The 25,677-nt window shown below is 45.1% G+C and overlaps 2 protein-coding genes across 5 annotated transcripts; both read right to left on the bottom strand.

Annotated features, from left to right (window-relative positions):
- Positions 1-7,048: 7,048 nt before the first annotated feature.
- GIMAP1 (GTPase, IMAP family member 1) lies at positions 7,049-11,639 on the bottom strand. Of its 2 annotated transcripts, none has more exons than XM_027968996.2 (3): positions 11,427-11,639; positions 8,978-9,026; positions 7,049-8,037 (listed from the first exon to the last, which is right to left on the bottom strand). In XM_027968996.2, the coding sequence occupies exons 2-3, from the start codon at positions 9,018-9,020 to the stop codon at positions 7,172-7,174; spliced, it is 909 nt and encodes a 302-aa protein (XP_027824797.1). In that variant the 5' UTR covers positions 9,021-9,026; positions 11,427-11,639; the 3' UTR covers positions 7,049-7,171. The 2 variants fall into 2 exon arrangements, with proteins under 2 accessions (XP_027824797.1, XP_012032733.2); XM_012177343.4 differs by lacking the exon at positions 11,427-11,639 and adding an exon at positions 10,196-10,365.
- A 2,012-nt stretch (positions 11,640-13,651) lies between these two features.
- GIMAP2 (GTPase, IMAP family member 2) lies at positions 13,652-17,266 on the bottom strand. 3 transcript variants are annotated; one of them, XM_042249249.2, is made up of 3 exons: positions 17,213-17,266; positions 16,294-16,329; positions 13,652-14,896 (listed from the first exon to the last, which is right to left on the bottom strand). In XM_042249249.2, the coding sequence occupies exons 2-3, from the start codon at positions 16,319-16,321 to the stop codon at positions 13,884-13,886; spliced, it is 1,041 nt and encodes a 346-aa protein (XP_042105183.1). In that variant the 5' UTR covers positions 16,322-16,329; positions 17,213-17,266; the 3' UTR covers positions 13,652-13,883. The 3 variants fall into 3 exon arrangements, with proteins under 3 accessions (XP_042105183.1, XP_042105184.1, XP_012032736.2); XM_042249250.2 differs by having other exon boundaries at positions 13,652-14,881; XM_012177346.5 differs by having other exon boundaries at positions 13,652-14,878.
- Between the last annotated feature and the right edge of the window lie 8,411 nt (positions 17,267-25,677).

Here is a 25,677-nt window from a genome sequence, read left to right as displayed (position 1 = left end):
ACTCCCTTGACAGATCCCTGGGTCAGGAAGATCCCCTGGAAAAAGGAAAAGCTGCCCACTCTAGTATTCTGGCCTGGAGGATTCCATGGACTGCATTGTCCATGGGATCCCAAAGAGTAGAACACAACCGAGCGACTTTCACTTTCATAAGATATAAAATAAAACAAAATACTACATTACTTTGGAAGACAACTACTTTAAAAGAAAAAGTAAAAGACAAATTTAGAAAAAAAAACTTAAAATATTTATTGCTGAAATAAGCAAGCACAAATCCAGTTCTATTAGAAAAGGCATATATTACCACTATCAGATGAAGGCTCCAGGGCAGGGAAAAAAAAAGTCTTGGGTCATAGTCTAGCTCTGGCTTCCTCAAGGACTTATAGGAATTCCTCTTCTAGGGCATTTAGCCCACATGCTATTCTCTGGAAGGAGTAGTGGCATCTGTCCAGCCAGGCTGATGAACACTGAATATTTTGCATAATTATTGAATATTGTACAACACTGAATATGGTACAAGACTAGGTAAGAGGGTATGCATTGTTTGAAATCTGCTTGAAAACCTCATATGGTCAAAAACAACTCTCAGAAGTAAGCTAAAGATGAACCTCTCTGTGTAAAATGAAGCTGATTCAGGCAGTAGGGGCATGGAAATATGAAAGAAGCTGATCAACACACGAACAAGGAATTTTTGTGCATGAAGAGATAAAAGGTGAGAGGAGACCTATGTAAATGATATGAATATACATTCACTTAGAGCATTTTTGAGAAGTTATAGTGTTTTGATCCTGTGTTTGGTTAAGGAAGCTCTTTTTATATGACAGTAAGGAAAAATAATTTCAGGTTCTGATTTGCCACTTTTTGCCTTTAGAAAATCACTTGATGCTCAGTAGATTACTTTCTTCTGCAAATAAAGGTTCTTAATGATTTTCCTTATGAATTGTTTTCCTTATTCCTACTGATTAATTATCCTTCATACTTCATGAGGTAGTTTTTATCATGAAATATTAAGCAATAAATTGTTATAGTATTCTCTCTACAATTATGTTTTCTATTTTATGGTCAATCTTGCATTCTTTTGCTTTATTATCTATTTTGTATTCAGTTCAGTTCAGTTCAGTTGCTCAGTTGTGTCCGACTGTGACCCCATGAATTGCAGTACGCCAGGCTTCCCTGTCCATCATCAACTCCCGGAGTTCACTCAGACTCACCTCCATCGAGTTGGTGATGCCATCCAGCCATCTCATCCTCTGTCGTCCCCTTCTCCTCCTGCCCCCAATCCCTCCCAGCATCAGACTCTTTTCCAGTGAGTCAGCTCTTCACATGAGGTGGCCAAAGTACTGGAGTTTCAGCTTCAACATCATTCCTTCCAAAGAACACCCAGGGCTGATCTCCTTCAGAATGGACTGGTTGGATCTCCTTGCAGTCCAAGGGACTCTCAAGAGTCTTCTCCAACATCACAGCTCAAAAGCATCAATTCTTCGGTGCTCAGCTTTTTCCACAGTCCAACTCTCGCCTCCATACATGACCACGGTATTACATCTGTATTATTAAATTATGTATATTTAAACTTTTTTTGACTGTGCTATGTAGCATGTTAAATAAGCAGGGTGACAATATACAGCCTTGACCTACTCCTTTTCCTATTTGGAACTAGTCTGTTGTTCCATGTCCAGTTCTAACTGTTGCTTCCTGGCCTGCATACAGATTTCTCAAGAGGCAGGTCAGGTGGTATGGTATTCCTATCTCTCTCAGAATTTTCCACAGTTTACTGTGATCCACACAGTCAAAGGCTTTGGCATAATCAATAAAGCAGAAATTGATGTTTTTCTGGAACTCTCTTGCTTTTTCCATGATCCAGCAGATGTTGGCAATTTGATCTCTGGTTCCTCTGCCTTTTCTAAAACCAGCTTGAACATCAGGGGGTTCACGGTTCACGTATTGCTGAAGCCTGGCTTGGAGAATTTTGAGCATTACTTTACTAGCATGTGAGATGAGTGCAATTGTGTGGTAGTTTGGGCATTCTTTTGCATTGCCTTTCTTTGGGATTGGAATGAAAACTGACCTTTTCCAGTCCTGTGGCCACTGCTGAGTTTTCCAAACTTGCTGGCATATTGAGTGCAGCACTTTCACAGCATCATCTTTCAGGATTTGAAAGAGCTCAACTGGGATTCCATCACCTCCACTAGCTTTGTTCATAGTGATGCTTTCTAAGGCCCACTTGACTTCACATTCCAGGATGTCTGGCTCTAGATGAGTGATCACACCATCATGATTATCCGGGTCATGAAGATCCTTTTTGTACAGTTCTTCTGTGTATTCTTGCCATCTCTTTTTAATATCTTCTGCTTCTGTTAGGTCCATACCATTTCTGTCCTTTATCGAGCCCATCTTTGGATGAAATATTCCCTTGGTATCTCTCATTTTCTTGAAGAGATCTCTAGTCTTTCCCATTCTGTTGTTTTCCTCTATTTCTTTGCATTGATCGCTGAAGAAGGGTTTCTTATCTCTTCTTGCTATTCTTTGGAACTGTCTCAGAGTACATCATGAGAAACACTGGACTGGAAGAAACACAAGCTGGAATCAAGATTGCCAGGAGAAATATCAATAACCTCAGATACGCAGATGACACCACCCTTATGGCAGAAAGTGAAGAGGAACTAAAAAGCCTTTTGATGAAAGTAAAAGAGGAGAGTGAAAAAGTTGGCTTAAAGCTCAACATTCAGAAAACGAAGATCATGGCATCCGGTCCCATCACTCCATGGGAAATAGATGGAGAAACAGTGGAAACAGTGTCAGACTATTTTTTGAGGCTCCAAGATCACTGCAAATGGTGACTGCAGCCATGAAATTAAAAGATGCTTACTCCTTGGAAGAAAAGTTATGACCAACCTAGGTAGCATATTCGGAGAAGGCAATGGCACCCCACTCCAGTACTCTTGCCTGGAAAATACAGTGGACGGAGGAGCTTGGTGGGCTGCAGTCCATGGGGTCACTAAGAGTTGGGCACGACTGAGCAACTTCACTTTCACTTTTCACTTTCATGCATTGGAGAAGGAAATGGCAACCCACTCCAGTGTTCTTGCCTGGAGAATCCCAGGGATGGGGGAGCCTGGTGGGCTGCCGTCTATGGGGTCACACAGAGTCGGACACGACTGAAGCGACTTAGCAGCAGCAGCAGCAGAAAGCATATTCAAAAGCAGAGACATTACTTTGCCGACTAAGGTCCGTCTAGTCAAGGCTATGGTTTTTCCAGTAGTCATGTATGGATGTGAGAGTTGGACTGTGAAGAAGGCTGAGTGCCAAATAATTGATGCTTTTCAACTGTGGTGTTGGAGAAGACTCTTGAGAGTCCCTTGGACTGCAAGGAGATCAACCCTGGAATTTCTTTGGAAGGAATGATGCTAAAGCTGAAACTCCAGTACTTTGGCCACCTGATGCGAAGAGTTGACTCATTGGAAAAAACTTTGATGCTGGGAGGGATTGGGGGCAGGAGGAGAAGGGGAAGACTGAGGATGAGATGGCTGGATGACATCACTGACTCGATGGACGCAAGTCTGAGTGAACTCTGGGAGTTGGTGATGGACAGGGAGGCCTGGCATGCTGCGATTCATGGGCTTGCAAAGAGTCGGACACGACTGAGTGACTGAACTGAACTGAACTGATGTAGCATGTGGGATCTTAGTTCCCAGACCAGGGATTGAACCCATGCCCCCTGCAGTGGAAACAGGGAGTCTTAACTTCTGAGCTGCCAGGGAAGTTCTTAAATTATTACACTTAAAAAACTAAAAATTGTGTCTTCCATTTACTTATGAGTCTGTGCTATGCTGTGCTTAGTCGCTCAGTCTTGTCTGACACTGCAGCCCCATGGACTGTAGCCTGCCAGGCTCCTCTGTCCATGAGGATTCTCCAGGCAAGAATATTGGAGTGGGTTGCTGAGCCCTGGTCCAGGGGATCTTCCCAACCCAAGGATCGAACCCAGGTCTCCTGCATTGCAAGTGGATTCTTTACTGTCTGAGCCACCAGGGAAGTCCCACTTATGAGTCTATATAGCTCTAAATCTAAGGATTAGAAATTAGCAATATTTTAGAGAATAAATACAACTTTGTACTTTGTAAATATATTTGATGACTAATCATACAGACCTTTTATTACCACTAGCACCCAACTCTGTGGAATAGAATAATGTGGAATAGTTATTATTACAAATACTAAATGTGGAGAATTCACGAGTGTGAAATTTATGTATTTCTGAGTATGAAATTTATTTATGAAGATTATTATTATGATATTTCCTCTACACTTTTCATTTCTGTATCATATTCTTGTGGAATTCAACCTACAAAGTGCTTTCTTTTGCATTACTTCATCATACATATTAAGATTAATTTTAATATAACATCTCAAGAAAAGATGAAGCCCCTTGGCCACAAAGTCTCTGAGCAAGTTCATAGGGATGAGTTTTAGAACATAAGCCCTCCGCACATCTCCTGCTCTTTCTACTGTACCCCACAGCAGTCCCACTAATACCCAAACAGGGCATTTTACCCACAATGTCAAGGCTTCTTCTGACCCTATACATTTCTAGACGCTACAGTTTGCATGAGAATTTGGTAGTCCTAATACTGACTCGATAGATGTGAATCTGAGTGAACTCTGGGAGTTGGTGATGGACAGGGAGGCCTGGTGTGCTGTGATTCATGGGGTCACAAAGAGTTGGACACGACTGAGCGACTGAACTGAACTGAACTGAATACTCATATTTGAGGCTTCCCTGGTAGCTTAGATGGTAAAAAAAAATCTGCCTGCAATGCAGGATACTTGAATTCAATCCCTGGGTCAGGAAGATCCCCTAGAGAAGGGAATACAACCCACTCCAGTATTCTTGCCAGGAAATTTCATGGACAGAGGAGGCTGGCAGGCTGCAGTCCATCACGTCACAAAGAATCGCATACAACTGAGCAACTAACACTCATATTTGTCTTAAAAATTGTATTTACATTTACAAACAAGACAAATAACAAGTAATGATAGAAATTGGAGGGTATAGATGCACATTCAGATGTGAGAAAACGAAAAACTGAAAGAACAGCAGGTTAAATTCAGCTCTGTGGTAAGCAGTCTTGGCCCACAGCGCGTGCTCATGCACACGTGGCCCTGGATGGGCAAGCTGCAGACCTGGCGATCCCCGCCACAGGGGCCTTTTCCTGGGCGCCTCAGGTTGTAGAAGGATTTTCTCTCTGGCTGACAGTCTCTGCATGGGCCCAGCAGGCAGCTAAAGAAGGAATTGATAATAAATTTTTTTTCCAGCTGAACTTCACTGAGTCTAAGTCACGGCCCTCAGGCTCCCCAACTGCAGGCAGCCTTAAGGCCAGAGTTCATCCCGAGTCTCCCTCTCCCTAGAGCTTTACTCTGAGGTGGCATTGAAGCGCATGAGCATAGACTCCTGCTCCACGGAACTGGGATGGCCCTAGGGTGCCTGCACACAACCTCACTCCTCCCACCCTCTATTATCCCTCTGGCCTGTTCCATGCCCTCCGCACATCACCCTCCCCGTTAGCACACTTGAGCCCTGATAGTCTTGGGGTATCTTCATCCTGCCGCATCCACACCTCCTAACTAGGGCGTGGCTGATAGAAAGGCTTCCCTTTGAAGTGTTGTTTCAGAAATAAGGAGATGATAACGATAACGATTGTTTACACAATGTAAGGACAGGGTTCAAGGACTTAGGTGGGTTGACCCACCCCATGTAAAAACCCACAGTGGTGCAGCCACACCTAACCTCGAGTTCTCTGTGCCTCTCTGCTGACGTACCTGCGGCTTCCTGTCTTCTCTGAGACAGGAACTTTATTATTATTTGCATAAAAATCCAGATAGAAAACTACATTGAAGACATTGCATGTTATTTTCCCCAAATCTTACTTCATTTGGGACAGACATGAACCATAATACATGCTAGAAAATTTGAAATTGTGTTATTTTCAGTATAGTCACATTTAACTTCTTGGTTCTAAGTCATTGCACTGGTAAATAAACTGATGTATGTGTGCATGCTCAGTCGTGTCCAACTCTTTGCAACCCCATGGATTGTAGCCCACCAGGCTCCTCTGGCCATGGGATTTTCCAGGCAACAATACTGGAGTGGGTTGCCATTACCTGCTCCAGGGGATCTTCCTGACCCAGGGATTGAATACACAGCTCGTGGGTCTCCTGCATTGCTAGGTGGATTCTTTTTGTGGCTCAGCTGGTAAAGAATCTGCCTGCTATGTGGGAGACCTGGGTTTGATCTCTGGGTTGAGAAGATCCCCTGGAGAAGGGAAAGGCTGCCCACTCCAATATTCTGGCCTGGAGAATTCCATGGACTGTATAGTCTCTGGGGTTGCAAAGAACTGGACAGGACTGAGTGACTTTCACTTGCAGTGTCACCTGGAATTAAACATTTACATGTTTGACTGTGACTTCTCTTTCCTTGATGATAATAAAAATCTGCAAGAACACTGAAGGGAGGTAACTAGCTGTAAGAACTAGAAAATATCAAGAAGAGTCTGTGTAGGCTATGGTCTGAATGTTTGTGTCTGCCCCCTCCCCCCTCAACATTCACAGGCTGAAAACCTAGTCTGGAGAGGAGGGTATTAGGAGGTAGTGTCATTGGGAGGGTCTTAGGTCAGGAGGGTAGACTCCTCATGATTGGACTTAGTGTTTTGTTCTAATTGAGTGTGAGGGCACAGTCAGAAGCTGGCATTCTGCAATCTCAGAGAGGACTCTCCCCCAAACCCGACCATGATCATGGATTTCCAGCCTCCAGAACTGTGTGGAATAAATGTCTGTTGTTTTTAAGCCACCCAGCTCTGTGTGTGTGTGTTTAAAATAGAAGTCCAAGGAGAGGAAGGCAGTGTCTAAACAAACAAACCAGCAAACTGACACACACAAGCTCAAAATAAAGAGTGGGATTCCTTGGCTAGGAATCCATTTTTTACCAAAAACTGCCAGTCATTTTACGATTTCTCACAGATGACCAATACCTCAAAATAACTAAACACATTTTTAAGGATGTTTTAAAGTGGTACAACTTTATTTTAAAACTATGTGCTGGAGTAAGCATGATTCCTTGGAAATCCCCCTTCAGACCTAAGTGTCCAGGTCCTTTCTTGCCAGGTGACCTGCAAGACTAAGGTCACACCGTCACCGCCTCGGGCCGGCGCCTGCAGAGCAGGTACAGCAGGAACAGGGCACCCAGCAGGGCGGCCAGGCCCAGCTTACACCGGGTCCCCGGCCCCACCTTGGGCCACCGCCACAGCCCAGCCAGAGGCCAGCGCTCCGGCCACGACGGCGCACGGGCAGTCAGTCGCTCCGCCACCCTGCGCAGCCTCTCCTCGGGGCTCAGCCCGCCCAGGGTCTGCGCCAGGCGGTACACGTCGTTGGTGTAGGGGGCGCCGCCGTGGTCCCTCACCAGCTCCTCCACCAGCCTCATCAGCTCCCGGACCTGCGCCTCCCGCTCCCCGTCGGCCGCTTGGTTGTCGAAGGCGCAGCAGCGGCCCCCGCACTCGGCCACCAGCTCCCGGAGCGCGCGGTTGTCGGTGTCGCGCACGTACTGCTGCAGCGAGCCCCCCTCCAGGTCCTCCCTGCGGGTGAAGACCACGATGGTGCGCGCCGCGATGCCCGCCCCGAAGAGCGCCTTCACCCCGCGCCAGGCCCGCAGGTCCTGGGCGGTGAAGCGGCCGAGCTGGGTCACCAGGAGCACGGCGTGGGGCCCCGGGGCCGACAGCAGGTAGCAGCGGCCTCTCTCCTCGAAGCCCGGGTCTGCCTGGGCGACCTCGGGGCTGAAGAGGTCGGGGGTGTCGAGGACTTCCACGTCCCACGAGGCCCAGCGGCAGCTCCCCGTGGCGCAGGCGCTCGTCACCGCCGTGGCCGCGAGCCTGGAGAGGAAGTGCTTCCGCTGGAGGATGGTGTTGCCCGTGGCGCTCTTCCCGGTCCCCGACCTCCCTGCCAGGAGGAGGCGCAGCCTGCGCTCCTGCAGGGCGGACCTGGACTCCTGGAAACCTGTGGGCACCGGTGGTCTGTAAGCTTCGGGATCTGAGAGCAATATGTCCCGGTCCCCAGGTCTCCTGGACGCCTTGCGAGCAAAGAACAGAGCGCTTCCACGGTTGTGTTTGGGGCCAGACCTTTACTGAGTGACCTGGTGTGAGATTTGGGCACTCCAAGGGGTCTCTACCCGTCTGTTTCTCCCGTCTTTGGCGTCACACGTGCACCTGTAGGTGCTCCAGCAGCTGCTGAACGTCTCTCTAGAGAATGCGCCTTTGTAATACAGGCCATTACTTCGTCTGATATGATCTGTCATCCAGGCTGTGCAGAGCTGGTCCCCAGTGACAATTTCTGTCTTATTTTCCCTGATACTGTCCCACTGGAGAAAAGGGTGGGGCAGTGGGCCCAGCCGGGAGGGCTATCTGGAGTCCCAAAGCAGGGGCTTTGAATCATAGACCTGTCCTCTACCAGCCTTGTAATCCTGGGAGCTGCTTAATCTAAGTGTTAAACCTCTTCTGCACAAACAGAATCAATATTGTAGCGCTGTCCTCATAGGCTCTTGGGAGGATAAGACCAGGCCATCTCTCTTCCCTCCCTCCTCCTCCTCTCTTCTCCTCTCTCTTAAAACTGCTGTCTAATAACCTCCATCCGTGTTCCCTAACACTTTCTACCTGGTGAATCATGTTCTCTCTAATATACGATCTGATGCCCTCTACGTCGCCTTCTGTTTATTCATTTTACTTTGGGAACAGAGCTGCAGGTTAGTCAAAGAACTTAATATCTCACTGCAGGGCGGTGGTACAGATCAGGTGAAGTGCCAGCCCCAGGCCTCTTGCTGCTTCACCCCAGCATCGAGTCACCTCTCGACTTCTCTCTGTTCAGTCTTGAATTAGCCCATTCCCCTACTACCTAGAGCTCACTCCTGGGGACAAACAGTCATTGTGAGATGTGTTCTTACCATAGGCATTTTCTTCATCTCTTGGCATCTTCCGTCCTCCCATGATTACCTGAAAGAATCCCAGACACAATTTGTTCATTCACTCATTCATCAAATAGGTGTAACTGTCTACAATGTCAGGTCAAGTCCAAAATGCTGGTGACCCCACTGTGAGAAGGTCATAGTCCCTGCCCTCCTCTGAGCATCGGAGTTTAGGGAAGGAGTAGCCTGGTCTGGGTTGGGATGATGCTGTGAGAATACCTGGTGAGCTTGGCTTTGTCTTCTCAGGGCCCCCAAATGCAAAGAGCAAAGGGGAGATGATAACACTTAATCCCACCCATGCCAATGAGTGAACTTCAGATGTTAATTTCTCCAGGTGATTCTATGTCAGGTGGTGCTAACGGTGAAAAATCTGCCTGCCAATGCAGGAGATGCAAGAGATGCGGGTTCGATCCCTAGGTCAAGAAGATCCCCTGGAGCAGGAAAAGGCAACCCAATCCAGTACTCTTGCCTGAAAAATTCCTGGACAGAGGAGGCTGGCAGTTTGCCGTCCAAAGGGTCAGAAAAAGTTGGACACGACTAAGAGACTGAGCACCTTTGTCAGTGATGTAAGCTGTCGGAAACAAGATTTCCCAGGAGTTTCAGCAGCGAGGGTGGTGATGGAGGGTGGGCTTCAGAAAACCCCGAGAATAAGAGTTTGCTCACTGACTGAGGAACTACCTTAGGGTCTCTGGCCTATGAAACAAGCAAGAAGAAAATTGGAAAACAGACGTATTTCCCAAACTCATCTGGAGAGTTTCTGCTCTTAGATAACCACATAGTTTGGCTTCTCCTTATGTATCTAAATATGGGGAGACTGGGATGTTCCCCTCTGGCTCTTTATGTTCTGGCCCTCGAGTCTGAGGCGTCTCAAAGTACAATGATTACACCCACTCAGACATCATTTAATACAATTAAACATTTTGTGGTCGTTTGCCTGATCACACAAGCTTCTGAACATGAGCCCACAGTCTCTGCTCAGTCTACTTCTCCAGCCTCATTTCCAATGAATCCCACCTCGCCTGCCCCCTCTTCACCCCTGCCCCCAGTCAGCCACTCCAGACACAGATTTCAGTGCCCTTTCCCAACCCACCTCGGGCTTTCCCTCCCAGGACCCTTCATCCCACCCCACATTTCTGCCTGAAAGTCCTGTCTGTACTTCAACATCCATTTGAAATTCTACCTCCTCACCTCGCCCACCTGTTTTCTGCAGGTAACTGTATTCAACCCCATTTGGCACCAACAGGGAAGGAAAAACGAAGGGAGAGGCTGGGTGAATAACCCCTCTCTGGCCAAAGGACTCGGCGGCCAAGTTTGTCCAGAACTCAAGCCGAAGCTGTTTTTGTTTCTGCAGTCACTCTCCTGCTGCTCCACGCAAAGCTTTCAGTAAAGTTTACCCCAGGACAAATCACATGATATGATTAGTTATTTTGTGTCTAAGCATCAACAAACTCCCATAATTGACATCAGAGCAGAAATGAAGAAAGAGCCACAAGATTCAAACCCTAGAAGAAGAGTAGCTAAAGCAAGAGGTCCTCGCCAAAGATGGAAATGAGAAAGTGTGCTACAGGGAATCCACAGAACTCTCGAGTAGGTCACTGGGATTTCCAGATAGTTTGAAATGTGGGTTAAAACCATTTAAAATACATTTTAAGAAGGCGATACGCTCTTCCTGAACTCTGGGGTGATAAATAGCTCTTTTCTTTATTGTAAAGCATGTTGAATTCCTATATTCTGAACACTCTGAAAATTCAAAGTTCACGTAACTCAGTGCCTCTCAAATATATTGTTTTTCAGAACTACTGGAATGTTCTTTAAAAATGTCGATTCTGGGGGGACCGTGCTCAGAAATTCTGATTTATGAATCCAGTGTATCTGATATCATCAGTCCACACATCAGAGTTTGGAAATGAGCCGTTTATTCAGACCCGTTCATTGTACAGATGAGGAAACTGAGGTGTTCCTACAGCAGGGGTGGGAGAGGCTTGAATTAGGGAGCCAGCGTGTCAGGGGTCATGAGGATGAGGGGTTGAAGACCTGGTTCCTAACCTCTTTAGTCTCTTGAGGGTCCCTTATTGTGGACAGAGGGGAGAAGGGGAATCTGGGGCAGGGTTGAATTCTGATGGTTTCCTGACTCAGCACACTGTAACTTGCTCTGAAGTTAGATTGCTTTGGGGTCACAAGAAAGATATTTTGCCTGTGCTGAATGTTCAATCTGAGCAATGTTGAATGCCTTTTAAAATGCATTTTACTCCTAGACATGAGTACAGACTTTTCTTACTGTATGGGGGAAATGTGGAAGGAGACAGACATGTGTGCCCTCCAGACTGGGGACCATGCTCATAAACCTTTTTTGGACTTCCTCTATTGAAACTTGGGACATCTTTACAAATCCGGACACCCCATCTTACTGGGGCCGGCTGTTACTCACCTGAAAGGTGCCTGGTGGAGCCTGGGTGCTCAGACAGTAAATGCTCTCAGAACCATGTTCCTTCTGGTTGGTTGTAGCTCCTGCTCCCTGCGGGGCTCGCCTTTCCTGGTGACAGGCTCTCACTGGTGATCCAAGAAGGCCCTGATCTCTGCTTTCCCTTCAGTTTTGAGTGTGGCAGGCTGTTTCCTTCCACTCTGCACAGAGGAAGTCTTTGAGACTCACAGCTCCTGTGAGCCCAGAGGAAGGGTTAGGTGGTGGTGATGATTTAAAGAGACAGGAACATTCATTGTAGGCTCAAAGCATTTATCTCACAAAACCTCTCTCCTGTTGTGACTAATCTGTGTTCTCTAGCAGGGCCCTCCCCCACCCCCATACCAAATATCTTCTTGTAGGACCCCAAGGCCTGAGTCTCTTTTTAGAACTGCTTAGTGATCTAATCTTCAGTTACTTTTTACCATGTAAGCATTTCCCCCATATAAAAAAAGTCCAGGGTGATTCCTGCTCCAGAACAAAAACGTGATAGCTTTTCTCAACAGCTGTCCATTGACTGGACATCCCTATGGCCGGTGCCCCTCTAGGGTCCAGTCTGTCAGAAAAATCCAGAAGCAGAGTTTTATCTGAGAAAGGATGTCTTCTCAGCTGTGGAAGGACTTGAAGCTAGCCGATGTATTGAGGATGAGGATGAATTGCTGTTGCTGTTTAGTCACTCAGTCATGTCAAACTCTTTGTGACCCCATGGACTTAGCCCGCCTGGCTCCTCTGTCCATGGGATTCTCTAGGAAAGAATATTGGAGTGGGTGCCATTTCCTCCTCCAGGGGATCTTCCCAACCCAGGGATCGAGCCTGTGTCTTCTGCATTGGCAGGTGGGTTCTTTACTGCCGAGCCACCATGCGTTTACACTATTCCTAAGCTAGCATTATGTAGAGCTTAGTCTGGTCATCTGTGCTGGTAGCACCGATTCTAGTTATTCTGCCTTCTCTCGTGAGGGTCATGAGAGTGAGGTCAGTAAAAGACCCAGTGGTGTGGTGAACAGGTACCAAAGGACTGGCCCTAGACCTGGTCAGCTCACAATCCAACTCAAGCCTTTTAGAGGTGACTGTCGCTGGATGTGGGAAGGATGACTGTCCTGAGCCCTAACCTACTGGCTGGGACCTGCTATTTCATCTTTCTTTCCAGCCCATTTTTTCAGGTAGGAAAGAGACCCAAGGTCAACTGTTTTCTGTTCTTTTTTTCCCCAGGTACAGTGTCTCTTGAGTGACTGACACCTCCATTTTTTCCATTCAGCATTATTGAAGCCCAGGGTCTCTCATTCTCCCACTAGACTAGTGGGGCCAGGACTAGTGTGAAGAAAGTTTGGTGTCCAGGGCACAGAGTTGAAGGAGACACACTGCCAAGGTTTCTCAAGTGCCAATCCTGCAGGTGAATGACCCCGGCAGTGAGTATTTCCTTAAGACTGAGGAGAATATGGCTCCTCACTGGCTTCACCCGAGTCCGAACCACAGACGAGTCTTGACTAAGTCTTGGCTACACAACGCATACCTTTCATGAAGATGCTTCCAGTGTTTCTCGATAACTCCTTGCCTTTCCGTGTTCTCATGCACGCGTGTGGCGTCTTCCCTCACCACCTGTGACTTTGCCTGAGGCTTTACCTGGCTGCGAGAGGGTGCTTTTAGCTCTGCATCCTTCTTACCTTTTCCCACCTCTCTTTTATGTGTATTGTTTGCTGCTTCCTTGGAGTTTTCCTAATTATCTAGTGAGCTCATCAGTCATAAAGACTGTGTTTATTTTAATAAATCCTAGTTGCATTTAACAAGAAGATGTTAAATGTAAAATACTGTACAATGCAAAAGGTCCACTCTTGTCTGAAACATAAGCCTCTAGTATGTTTCAATGCTGACTGGGATTGGACACAAGGGATAAAGTCTAGTTGAGCTTCTTTTGATGCACATAAAACAGACTGTTCATGTGTGTGTCTGTGTGTGATTGTTGAGCGTGAGCTGGTTGTGTCAGAGAAATAAGCCATATGTCCATTTACCATCTTCAGAGGATAAAACCATAGCATGGAGTTAAAGTCATGTGATCTCAGGAACTTTACAGCTCACTTGTTAATTTACTATACCTTGTAGAAATTTTATTGCCATTTTTGTTATATTCAGAAGCAGTAGTGATAGTATAAAGAAGAAATGGAGTTTTCAGGAGCATAAAACTGACTTTAGATAGAGACTTGCAAATGAGAGGAATTTTATGTTTATAACTTTCAGAAGGTTTTGGTATTATATTTCAAAACAAACAGGAAATTTTAAAATCATTTGATTCATTAACAAATAGGATGAGGTTGAGATCTAAACAGTTCACAGAATCTCAAACATTTTGCGGTATCAGACACTGACTATCTGGGGCGGGCAACTGTAACTTACCCAGGATATGACAGCGAATGAAGAGGCACTGATTGGCAACTATGACACAGGAGTCTTGCATTCCAGTCTACCGGTGTTTCTAAAAATCATCACTAATTTTTTGGGTATGACTAACAGTAAACTACAGAATAAACTGCGCATACTAAAGGGTAAGCGGCAAAAGAAATCACACGTCCTGTGCAATACACAAAATAACCGAATGAGCAATGCGGCAGACACCTGAGCACACCATACCATACACAGCACAGCTTGGATTAGGGCTTTTCTCAGGCAGTTTGCTTTGGCCATGATCGTACCACGTCTCTGAATTTCCATGTATTTTACCAAGCTCCTTTTGACATCTTGCAGTCTTTCCTCTGACTGTACAGGCCCACAGTCTGACTGTGTTAGAAGGCTGTACAGCCTGTTAGTGTAGTGGTCACCTCTTTCCACTGTCCCCAGGCTCTGAGTCAAGTCCATGAGCTCCTTCACTTGGTCATCCCGGATGCTCCCTGTAGCACGGTTGTCAAAGGCACACACTCGCCCCCCACACGCTGCCACCAGCTCGCTTAGGGCTCTGTTGTCTGAGCCTTGGATATAATCCCTCAGGGAGCCTCCCTCGAGGTCTTCCTTGCGGGTGAAGACAATAACTGTGTGCTTCATGGCACCCTCTCCGAAGATCTCCTTCACCCCCTGAACAGCCTGCTGGTCCTCCGTGGTGAATCGGCCCAGTTGTGTCACCAGGAGCAGCACGTGGGGGCCTGGGGCAGAAAGCAGGTAGCACCTCTGCACCTCTTGGTACAGGGAGTCAGAGAGGTCCTTGCCGCAAAACATATCTGGTGTGTCAATAACCACTACCTCTCTGTCTCCCCAGCTGCCCCGACTCTCACTGCAAGTCTGCGTCAAGGACCGGGCACTCAGCCTGGACTCAAATGCTGGCTTCTGGAGGATGCTGTTCCCTGTCGCACTTTTGCCAGTTCCCGTTTTGCCCACCAGAATGATTCTCAGCTCTGATCCTCTGGCACAGTGAGCTGGGTGACTCTTTGTATGAGGTCCTGCTAAGAGCAAGTTTACTTAGAAGAAAAAGACAAATAACACATGATATCGCTTCTATGTGGAGTCTCCCCCCCCAAAAAAAAGTATACAGATGAACTCACTTACAAAAAACAGCTATAGAGGCTTCCCTGATGGCCCAATGTAGAGGACGCAGGTTCAATCCCTGGTTGGGGAACTAAGATCCCACATGCTGCAGGGCAACTAAGCCCATGCGCTGCAAGAAAAGGCTGTGTGCTGCACCTAGTGAACCCGCACAATACATCAAAGAGTCCCAAGTGCCGCAATGAACCCGATGCAGCATAAATAAATCACAGAAACCAGACGTGGACTCACAGACAAGGAGCACCAACTTCTGGCTACTAAAAGGGAAAGGGGCAGGGGAGGGATAAATTATGAGTTTGGGATTAAAATGTACACATTACTATATATAAAATAACAAACAAGGACTACTGTAGAGCACAGGGAGCTGTACTAAATATTTTGTAATAACCTGTAATGTAACAGTGTCTAAAGAGAATATATTTGTGTTTGTGTGTATACCTAAATCACTTTGTTGCATGCCTGAAACTAACACAGCATTGTAAATCAACTATATTTCAATTAAAAAAAAAGGAAAAAAGAGCAAACTTATTTTGTTATTACCATACTGTCATGCCAATGGAATATTTTTAATGATAAGGAAATATCTGGGAGAAGATACTCTCATAATAAATATATTGTATTTATAAAGTAGAAGCTGAGTCTATGATCAAACAAGATAATGATTTTAAAGCATCTAGCTTTCTCTAGGTCTGCAGGGCATTGTCATATTGGATCCAAGAAAACTGGGGGATGAGATAGAATTAGAAATGTATCTTGTCATTCAGTTTGTCTATATCACTCGGTTCTGGCCCCCTAAAAGGCAAATTTTCTGAAGATCAGAAATGTGTAGCCAAGATGGTGGTTCCATCTCCAGGTGGGTAAGTAACCTGCCTGTTCCAGGGCCAGAGATGGGTCCTCTGACCTTGTCTGGGCAGAGATGTGGTCACGATCACCAGTGAAATGATTGGACCAGGGAAATTGAAATGAACAGTGCAAAGTTATTCCCTCTGATGAAGAAACAGTTGCTGGCTCATATTGTGATTCTAGAGGATAGCATGATTTTTATACAAACTAGGCACAAAATAGGGCTTCCTTGAGAGCTCAGTTGGTAAAGAATTCACCTGCAATGTGGGATACCTGGGTTCGATCCCCGGGTTGGGAAGATCCCGTGGAGAAGGGAAAGGCTACCCACTCCAGTATTCTGGCCTGGAGAATTCTATGGACCATGAAATCCATGGGGTCACAAAGAGTTGGACACGATTGAGTGACTTTCCCTTTCACTTTAGGCACAGAGTAGGGTAGAAATGCCACGCACAGGAGGTCACTTACTCACCAGAGGGACTGCCTTCATTTTGGCCCATGGCTGTTCCTGAGAGACAGAGAGACCAGAGGTCAATTAAAAAATGGTCATTTCTGAGTTATGATGCACGAAAGAACCTTATATTTCTTGAGCATGTTCACAACCATGCCTCAGTTGTCTGCACAAAGCTGAGGAGGTGGGTGGAAAGAATTACGATCGCTGGTTTACAGAGAAATGTAGTCACTTGCTCAAAGTTCACTCAGTGAGTCAGAAGATTGGGTTCGTTTGTGGCCCCACTTGCTGCATCTTACCCCCACGCCCACCTCTCCTCTAGGGTCCCTTCTCCGTGGGGGACTCCCCCCCCCGCCCCCTCTTTTGCTTTCCGTGGCCTTCTTTTGTTTCCTTTCCAGGTCTGCCATGGTTGTCCGAGGCTGAGTCCTCTTTCCTTCCTTCCTCCCCACCTGCTCCCATCCTTAGTTCTCCACTTGCCGCCAAACCCCTGCCCTCGCACCGAGTCCTTTCTGAGAGACTCAGTGAATTAAAAACGCGACTCGGGAAAGTGCACTCTTCTTCAAACCAGAAATGTGCTTTATTTGATCTGCTAGTTACTTGAATTTTCCTCTTTCCACAAGAAGCCTTGCCGTTTAGTTCCCTTTCCTATGCAGAGGGAAGTATCTTAAAAACTGACAACCTGTACCAAGCGACATGGCACAGAAAACTCGTGTCAATGAGCAAGTTCTTCCAAGTCAGCCCCTTTGTGTAATGTTCTCTTTGCCATTATTGGGTAAACCAAATCCCAAGAAGATTACAGGTCCTGCAAACTGGCCTCACTTTAGCATCACTCTGTTTCCCTGAAAACAGGGCAAATTTGTTTAGACTTTTTTTTTCTTTTTCAAGCATAGCCTGAAAACTAGGAATGAATGGCACAGAACTCTCACGAGTGTGGGCTTACCTGAGTTATCGTTGAAAGAAACAGATGCCTCCTTGTTCAAATCTGTGGCTTGACAGTTCAGCTTCGAGAGAGAGAGAGAGGAGGAAAAAAAAAAAAAAAAGCTGAAAATCTAGTCTGCTTCTTCCTCTCTTGAATCTCCAGTGAGCTTCTGTGCTGCAACAGAGCCCCTGCACCGTGACTGTCTGAAATTCTCTTTTTAAAAATAAACAGTTAAAATGGCAAAATTTAATGAGTCATTTGTTGTCGTTTGTTGTCCTTGCCTCAGTTGAAAAAACAAACAACATTTGAATTGTTTAAAGTGGAATAAAAGGGAGGCTGACGATGCTGGGAGATTTGATTCCTTCCCCCATCCCAAGGCTGTGTCCCTACATTTACAAGTTTGCCTGAATGCAACCCTCCAAGGCCTCCCTAGAGAAATAACCTTATCCACACTTAGCAGTGATTGTTCTAAAGGCAAGCGCCACTGCAGGGGCAGAAAGTATGCGCGTGGGGGCGAGGACAGGGCGCTGTGCAAAGGGAGAGTACAGAAAGGAGAAATGAGAGAGGGAGATGCCTGTCTGAATGCATTTGGAAATGACTCATTCATGGTTTCTTTGCTTTTCCTTTGCTCAGCTACACAGTTCAGGGCAGCCTCCCTGGGGGAGCAGTGATCCGGGCAGTGTCTACAATGATCTAGGCAATGTCTACAATAATGCTCTGAGTGTCTACAGTCACGGGGAACGACCCAAAGGGTTAAATTTGAAATCACTCAAATGTTTTTATCTTTATTTCTGTGACATTCAGCGCAGTAGGGACACAGGAAATGTGGGACTTCTTAGGCAGCCTTTAAACATCCCAGATCAGTAGTGATGCACTTCGCTTTCCCTACCAGCTGTTGATGAGAAACGATTCCCAGGCCTGGACCTCATCATACGAGAGGCTGGAAAACACAGTGCAGCCGGGACCCAGGGGGACACCACTGTCCTTGTCACACACTATTATCACTGTTTTGAGTTCTTCCACATCCTTTACTTTGTAGTCTTCTACTTAATAACAGTAATCTCTTCCTAAAAACAAAACATTCTGTGTCAAAACACTAACAGGAACCTATTTCCAATTGTTTTATATGAAAACAAATATAATGCAATGTCGAATTCAAAGCCCACCGATTTTCTAAATCATATGTAAAATTCAGTAAAGCACCTCTATAAAACTTTCCATAGAATAAAAAAGCATAAAATATTGCTATTTTGAATACCCAAAATGTTTTTGATTTATGAAAGAAAGGTATTGGATAATGTAAGTATCCTGACAAATAACTCAATTAAAAATGGGCAAAGGACCTGAATAGATATTGTTTCAAAGAAGACATTCTAATGGCCAACAGGTACTTGAACACATGCTCAGCATCACTATTTATCAGGGGAATGTAAGTCAAAACCATCCTGAGATTGCATCTCACATCCGTTAGGATGGCTATTATTACAAAGACAGGAGAGGAGTGTTGGTGAGGATGTGGCGAATTCATGTGTTGGTAACATGTATCACTCAATATGAATGTGGTCAAATTATTTTTCCATTGTTAAAGAACTATGTCTTTTTAATTGATATCTTCTCATATATTTGTTTTTTGTGCTGTGCATGCTTGGTAGCTCAGTCATATCTGGCTCTTTGTGACTCCATGGACAGTAGCCCACCAGGCTTCTCTGTCCATGGGATTTTCCAGGCAAGGATACTGGAGTGGGTTGCCATTTCCTCCTCCAGGGGTTCTTCCTGACCCAGGGATCACACCCTCATCTCCTACATCTCCTGCATTGGCATGTGAATTCTTTATGACTGAGCCACGTGAGAAGCTCAGAATATATTTGTTGCTCATGGTTAAATTCTGTTAATCCTTTTGATATTGATTTGGAGAAGTTCTTTATGCAGTCAAAATGATCATTTTACATCCTCTTCTTGGATTAAAAAAAATCTAATTTCATTTGCTGTTAGTTTATTGTGGCTAGTATCTAGAAGAACCCACAGTTTGTTGTGATCCACAGAGATGACAGAGGATGAGGTGGTTGAATGGCATCACTGACTCAATGGACATGACTTTGAGCAAACTCAGGGAGATGGTGAAGGACAGGGGAGTCTGGCGTGCTGCAGTTCATGGGGTGGCAAATAGTCAGACACAACTTAGTGACTCAACAACAACAACAAAATCTAGAAGAATGTTCAATAATCACAATATAGTAGGCCTCCTTAACTTGTTTCTAACTTTTGTGGCAATAGCTCAATGCTTCCAGTTAAGTAAAGTACAGGCTTTGAGATTGAGATGGAAATTATTATTGTAAAAATGTAACCAATTATTTAGTTCAGTCTCTCAGTCACGTCTGACTTTTGCAACCCCATGGGCTGCAGCACGCCAGGCTTTCCTGTCCATCACCACCTCCTGGAGCTTACTTAAGCTCATGTCCATTGAGTCGGTGATGCCATCCAACCATCTCATCCTCTGTTGTCCCCTTCTCCTCCTGTACTCAATCTTTGCCAGCATCAAGGTCTTTTCCAATGAGTCAGTTCTTTGCATCAGGTGGCCAAAGCATTGGAGCATCAGCTTCAGCATCAGTCCTTCCAATGATTATTCAGGACTAATTTCCTTTAGGATGGACTGGTTGGATGTTGCAGTCCAAGGGACTCTTAAAAGTCTTCTCCAACACCACAGTTCAAAAGCATCAATTCTTGGGTGCTCAGCTTGTTTTTATAGTCCAACTGTCACATCCATTGGAGAAGGCAATGGCAACCCAATCCAGTACTCTCGCCTGGAAAATCCCATAAATGGAGGAGCCTGGTAGGCTGCAGTCCATGGGGTCACAAAGAGTTGGACACTTACTGAGTGACTTTGCTTTCACTTTTCACTTTCATACATTGGAGAAGGAAATGGCAACCCACTCCAATGTTCTTGCCTGGAGAATCCCAGGGATGGTGGAGCCTGGTGGGCTGCCGTCTATGGGGTCGCACAGGGTCGGACATGACTGAAGCGACTTAGCAGCAGCAGCAGCTCACATCCATATAAGATTACTGGAAAGACCAAAGCTTTGACTAGACAGACCTTTGTTGGCCAATTATTAGATGCTAAATTTTTACCAAATTACTTTCCAACTGCTAAGGCCATGATTGGATTATGTTGCTCCATAGCTTCATAATACATTAAATTATATGAAAATATTTCCTCATATTGAATCTTCTTTGAACACCTAGGACAAATCTTTATCATCTAAGTTATTGCTGTATTTTATTTGATAATAGCTAATTTTGAGGTTCTGTATTCCTTTGTGAGTAATTTTATTCCTTTCTAAAACAAGGAGATTCTTTTCCTTTTGATTACCCTGGTTTTGGGGCCTCCTTTTCCTTCTGAACATATCAACCATGATGTTTTCCTTGAATAGATACTTGCACTACAGAAGAATCTTGGTTCTATCTTTTAAGAAAATAAGATTTTTACCATCACCACCTTTCTCCATCATCTCTTCTTTTCTTAGGCAAGTCTGACATTGAATGAAGATTATACAACATAGTGATTTTTTTTTAAGAAAAATGTCAGTGTGCATCAGGAATGTATAACAGATGAGTTTAACTGATTGGAGTGGGATTGTCAGGAAAGACTTCTGAGAAAAAGTAACATTGTTTGAAAGTGAAAGTCAGTCAGTTGCATCTGACTCTTTGTGACCTCATGGACTATACCAGTTGGTGGAATTTTCCAGGCAAGAATACTGGAGTGGGTAGCCTATCCCTTCTCCAGCAGATCTTCCTAGACGAGGAATTGAAACAGGATCTTCTGCATTGCAGGCAGATTCTTTACCAACTGAGCTGTTGGGGAAGCCCAACATTGTTTGAGCTGAACTTGAAAAGTGAGGGAGGTGGGGATTGGAGGTATTTCCAGGAATAAGTCACACCACATTCCAAGGCAAGTGACCACATGGAGTTCTCAGGTATTTAAAGGAAGCCAAGGATGGCTAGAACCCAGAGGCAGAAAGTCAGATTATGTAGAAATGAGGCTGGAGATCAAGACAGGGATTTGTCAAGTTTTGGTCCTAAATGTTTTCTTGCGAAACAATGGAAACTCCCTCGGGGACTGACTTGGGGCTGTAGTGTCCTGGCCCCGAATATGAGTTGTGTGAAGAATGGGTAGGAAAGTCCTGTCCCTTGTCCTTCTTTATATGATCTGCATTTGGGGATCTTTCCTGGGGTCTTCCTCAATGTTCTCTTTCACTTCCTCTGCCTCCCCACTCACTCCACTCAGGGCGTGGAAACAGACCTATTGTGGTTCAGGTGAGCTGGAGAAGTACCCTGGCTGTGACTTCTGAGGCAAGCTCTCTGCCTCAACTATTTCCTGACTCCCTCCCCCATGCTCAGGACTCTGTCAACCCTTCACTTTTTTCCAACCACTTCCTGCATAAAATGCTTTCTTGTTTCACCTCTTGTTCTAAGTTCAACTATGTCTTGAGAAGAGCTTGGTTTTGGGGCATTTCTCTTGAACCAAGAGAGAAAAATAACTGTTTGTTATTCTGTCTGCAAAAGGAAACCACAAGACCCAGAGCTACTCCTGAGGCAAGCTCCTTCCTCTGAGAGGAAAACCAATTTATCAGGTGTGATCCAAAGGGGCTGAAACCCTCTCTACCAAACACCACCTGCCTGTCCTCTCTTTCAAGTAAAGCTTTTCCAGAAGGTCCTTAGGCAAAGAAAACAGCATACAGGGAGAGAGACTGAGAAAGACGTCAAACGGGGCCGAATATAGGTTGAAGGAGTTCAAACGAAGAGTTAAAGCTTCAAGTCCTCCAAACACCATTATATAGTCTGAAAGTTTTGGCTGTTGTAGCCTATGGCCCTTTACTCTCAGATGTACAGGGTATTTTAAAAGAGGTGGATACCTCAGATCTAACTTGCTGCCAGATCCTGGGTTTGAATATTGAAACTATATTGAAGTATTCAACTCCATTGAAACTGTATTCAACTCCATTCAACTGTATTCAACTCCATTGAAACTGTAGGGATGGCTCTATTTGCTCTAGTTCTAACTTGCTGTCCTCACCTGCCCACCCCCACCTTCCATCAGTTTTAGTTTCCCAGGGCCCATCAGTGACCACGGATGACCAAAACACATCCTCTGTATACTCAGTGGGGTTTGGGAAACATGCCATTTCAATTCCTGTTTGGTCACTGACCAGCCATGTGCTCTTAAGGCAAATCTGACCTTAATTTCTTTCATCTTCAAATGATAAAAAACTTCAACTATTGACAGAATTATCAGAATTAAGTGGAAAAATGTATGGAAAGTATGCCACCCCAGTGCCTACCACTGTGATTTCTAAGTGTTAGCTTGCACCAGTGTGCCTGAAGAACTTGTGAAAACACAGAGGGCTAGGCAACATTCCTAGAGTTTCTGAATTAGGAGGATTTGGTGAAGCCTGAAATGTGGGAGTTCTAACAAATTCCCAGGTGATATGAGTGCTGTTGGGCCAAGGACCTTATTTTGAGGACGACTGCCCTAGGTCATTGTCATCATTTGCATTGAAGCTGGGTTACCATCATGTGCCCAGAACCAACTATAAATAGAAGTAGGAGTTTTATCCTTGAGGCACTTTTAGTTTCTGGTTTCTCCATACATGGGTCATCTAGGACATTTCCTGGTTGTCCAAAGCACTCCTACATTTGCTTTGAGGGTCATTCTAGATGAGAGGGTCCAGGGCTGACTTTCTCACCCAAAGCCTTTACATTTCACATGTGCTTTGTCTATCCCCTTTAAGATATCCTAGTAGCTGATTTAATCTGAAGTGAAAGACCTTTTACAGAAAATGCCTTAGCCCTGTGGTGCTCAGATTTTTACCTTGCATCAGACTCACTTGGAGGGTTTGTAAAAACACAGATGGCTACACTCTAATCCCACAGTTTCTGGTTCAGTAAGTTTGGGATGGAGCTCAAGACTTTGCATTTCTAAAAAATCTCCAGTTCAAGCTGATGCTGCAGGTCCATGGCCCACACTTTGAGAAGCCCTGGTCTATTATGCAGTAAGTCTGCAAAGTAGTTGATAGTAGCATTTTCCATGACTCAGGAGATGATCAGAGTAAGTGGCCATTTAGATAAACTATAGGTAGATTCAGATGTCTCTGATGTGCCTGTCATGTGTCAGAAGATGAGGTCAGGGAAAAAAGAAGAAACCTATATGACTTCCTTTCTACAGGTGTCTTCATATATTGATGAGGAGACAAGAACTGACACTGGTGGAATAGTGGTGTCCAGGAGGCAGTGTCTGATTGATGGGAGGAGGGCTGATCAGTGATCTCAAGTTGTCACATAGGAGGTCATGGAGATTTTCTCTAAAGGATGGGAGGATGGGATACATGGAGTGCTTTGGGGATAAGCAGACAGGTGGGAGGAAGTGGCATGAATGGTGATTTGGAGGTAGAAGCATTATACGGGTGGGAAGAAGAGCGCAAGTGAACTGTGTGAAACAGACACCACTACCATTTAGTTACTTTGGACTAAACACTATGCACACGAGTTTGGGTGAACCCCAGGAGTTGGTGATGGACAGGGAGGCCTGGTGTGCTGTGGTTCATGGGGCTGCAAAGAGTCAGACACGACTGAGCAACTGAATTGAACTGCACTGAACTGAAACACTGTGTTTTATATCTTCTTCTTACCTAATACTTACAGCCACACTGGGAAATACAGATTATTATATCCATATCTACATAAGTAAAAACAAGGTTCAGAAAAGTGAATAACTTGAACAACTTAGAGAATAAGTGTGGGGTTAGAGCCAGGAAGGGGACTTTGAGGACCCCAGGCCTATTGCTGTGTCCCCAGGGCTAGTGTGTGTAGCAAAATGTAAGGAGATAGGGCTGTGAAGAAAAGTTTGCAGCCTGAGGTAAATCTGTCAATTCCAGGCCAAGGAGTATGACCTGAGATCTACAATGGGGGTCTCTTGAGCAACAGACACAGGATAAAGCTGAGTTGCATAATCTTGATTTGGTAAGAGGAGACTAAAGAAGTGAAACTGAGACAATAGGAAGTTACCATCTATCCACTGAAATTCCTGTTTTTCTTTCCCTTATCCCTTTTTTTCTGACTCCACCAATCCTGCGTTACCCAGTATCAGTCTAGGTCTCTCTTCCACTTCCTCTCCTATCTTTCTTGCACAATGTCTTTTTTTTAAACAAACAAAGAAAACTGAAGTATAGTCGATTTACAATGTTATCTTAGTTTCGTGGGGCTTCTTAAGTGGCTCAGTGAATCTGCCTGCTGATGAATCTCTTGCAGAGGACATGGGTTCAATCGATCCTTGGGTCAGGAACATCCCCTGGAGGAGGAAATGACACCCCACTCCAGTATTCTTGCCTGCAGATTCTCACGAACAGAGGAGCTTGGCAGGCTACAGTCCATGGGGTTACAAAGAGTTGGACAGGACTGAGTGACTGAGCATGTACGTGCTTAGTTTCAGGTGAACAGCAAAGTGATTCAGTTATACATACACACGTATTCTTTTTCAGATTCTTTTCCATCATAGATTATCACAAGATATGGAATATAGTTTCCTGTGCTACAAGTAGGCCCTTGTTAGTTATCTATTCTATATATAGCAATGTGTATCTGTTCATCCAAAACTCCCAGTTTATCTTTCCCCTCTTTCCCCTTTGATAACCATGTGTGTTTTCAATGTCTGTGAATCCATTTCTGTTTTGTAAATGAGCTCACTTGTATCTTTTTTTAGATTTGACATATAAGTGATATCATGTGTCATTGTCTGACTTGCTTCACTTAGTGTGATAATCTCTAGGTTCATCCACATTGCTGCAAATGGCAAGATTTCATTCTTGTTTATGGGTGAGCAGTATCCCACTGTGTATATCTGCCACATCGTCTTTATCCATTCATCCGTTGATGGACTTTTAGGTTCACACAACGTCTTTTTGACTCTGGACCCCAGTTCTTGATCCCACTATACCAGGGAGTCTGAGAGACCCAACCTCATGAGAACACCCTTCCCTTCAGTCCTGGTTTGGGGTCCTGGCAGATTTGAGAACTGGTGAGTCTGAGGGTCACAAAGAATACAGAGGCACTAGATATTCTGGAAAGGCTGCTCCAGACTCTGCCCAAGCTGCTCCTCAGAGACTTCTTCAACTGAAGTACACACACACACACACACACACACACACACACACACACACAAACACACACACACAGACCACACAAACTCTGGTGCTCAGCCCCCAGCCCATTCCCAGCCTGTCCTGCTTTCAGGTCTTATTCTTTCTGAAGATTAGCATCCTTATGGAAGAATGTTTTTCAAAGGTTAATTTAATCTGGATACTGGCAAAGATTTTCTTTTTTTTAAGAGATGAAGGACATTTCAGGGAGCAGACTGACTGTTAAGCTAGGGTGGTTAGAGATTGTTGCAAAACCTTTCTTATAAGCACAACCTACTGGCAGTGAGACACATTTGA

This window comes from Ovis aries, chromosome 4 (assembly GCF_016772045.2).
Source record: "Ovis aries strain OAR_USU_Benz2616 breed Rambouillet chromosome 4, ARS-UI_Ramb_v3.0, whole genome shotgun sequence".
Taxonomy (NCBI): domain Eukaryota; kingdom Metazoa; phylum Chordata; class Mammalia; order Artiodactyla; family Bovidae; genus Ovis; species Ovis aries.
The sequence above is the reverse complement of the archived record's forward strand: the minus strand, read 5'-3'. Positions and strand labels throughout refer to the sequence as shown.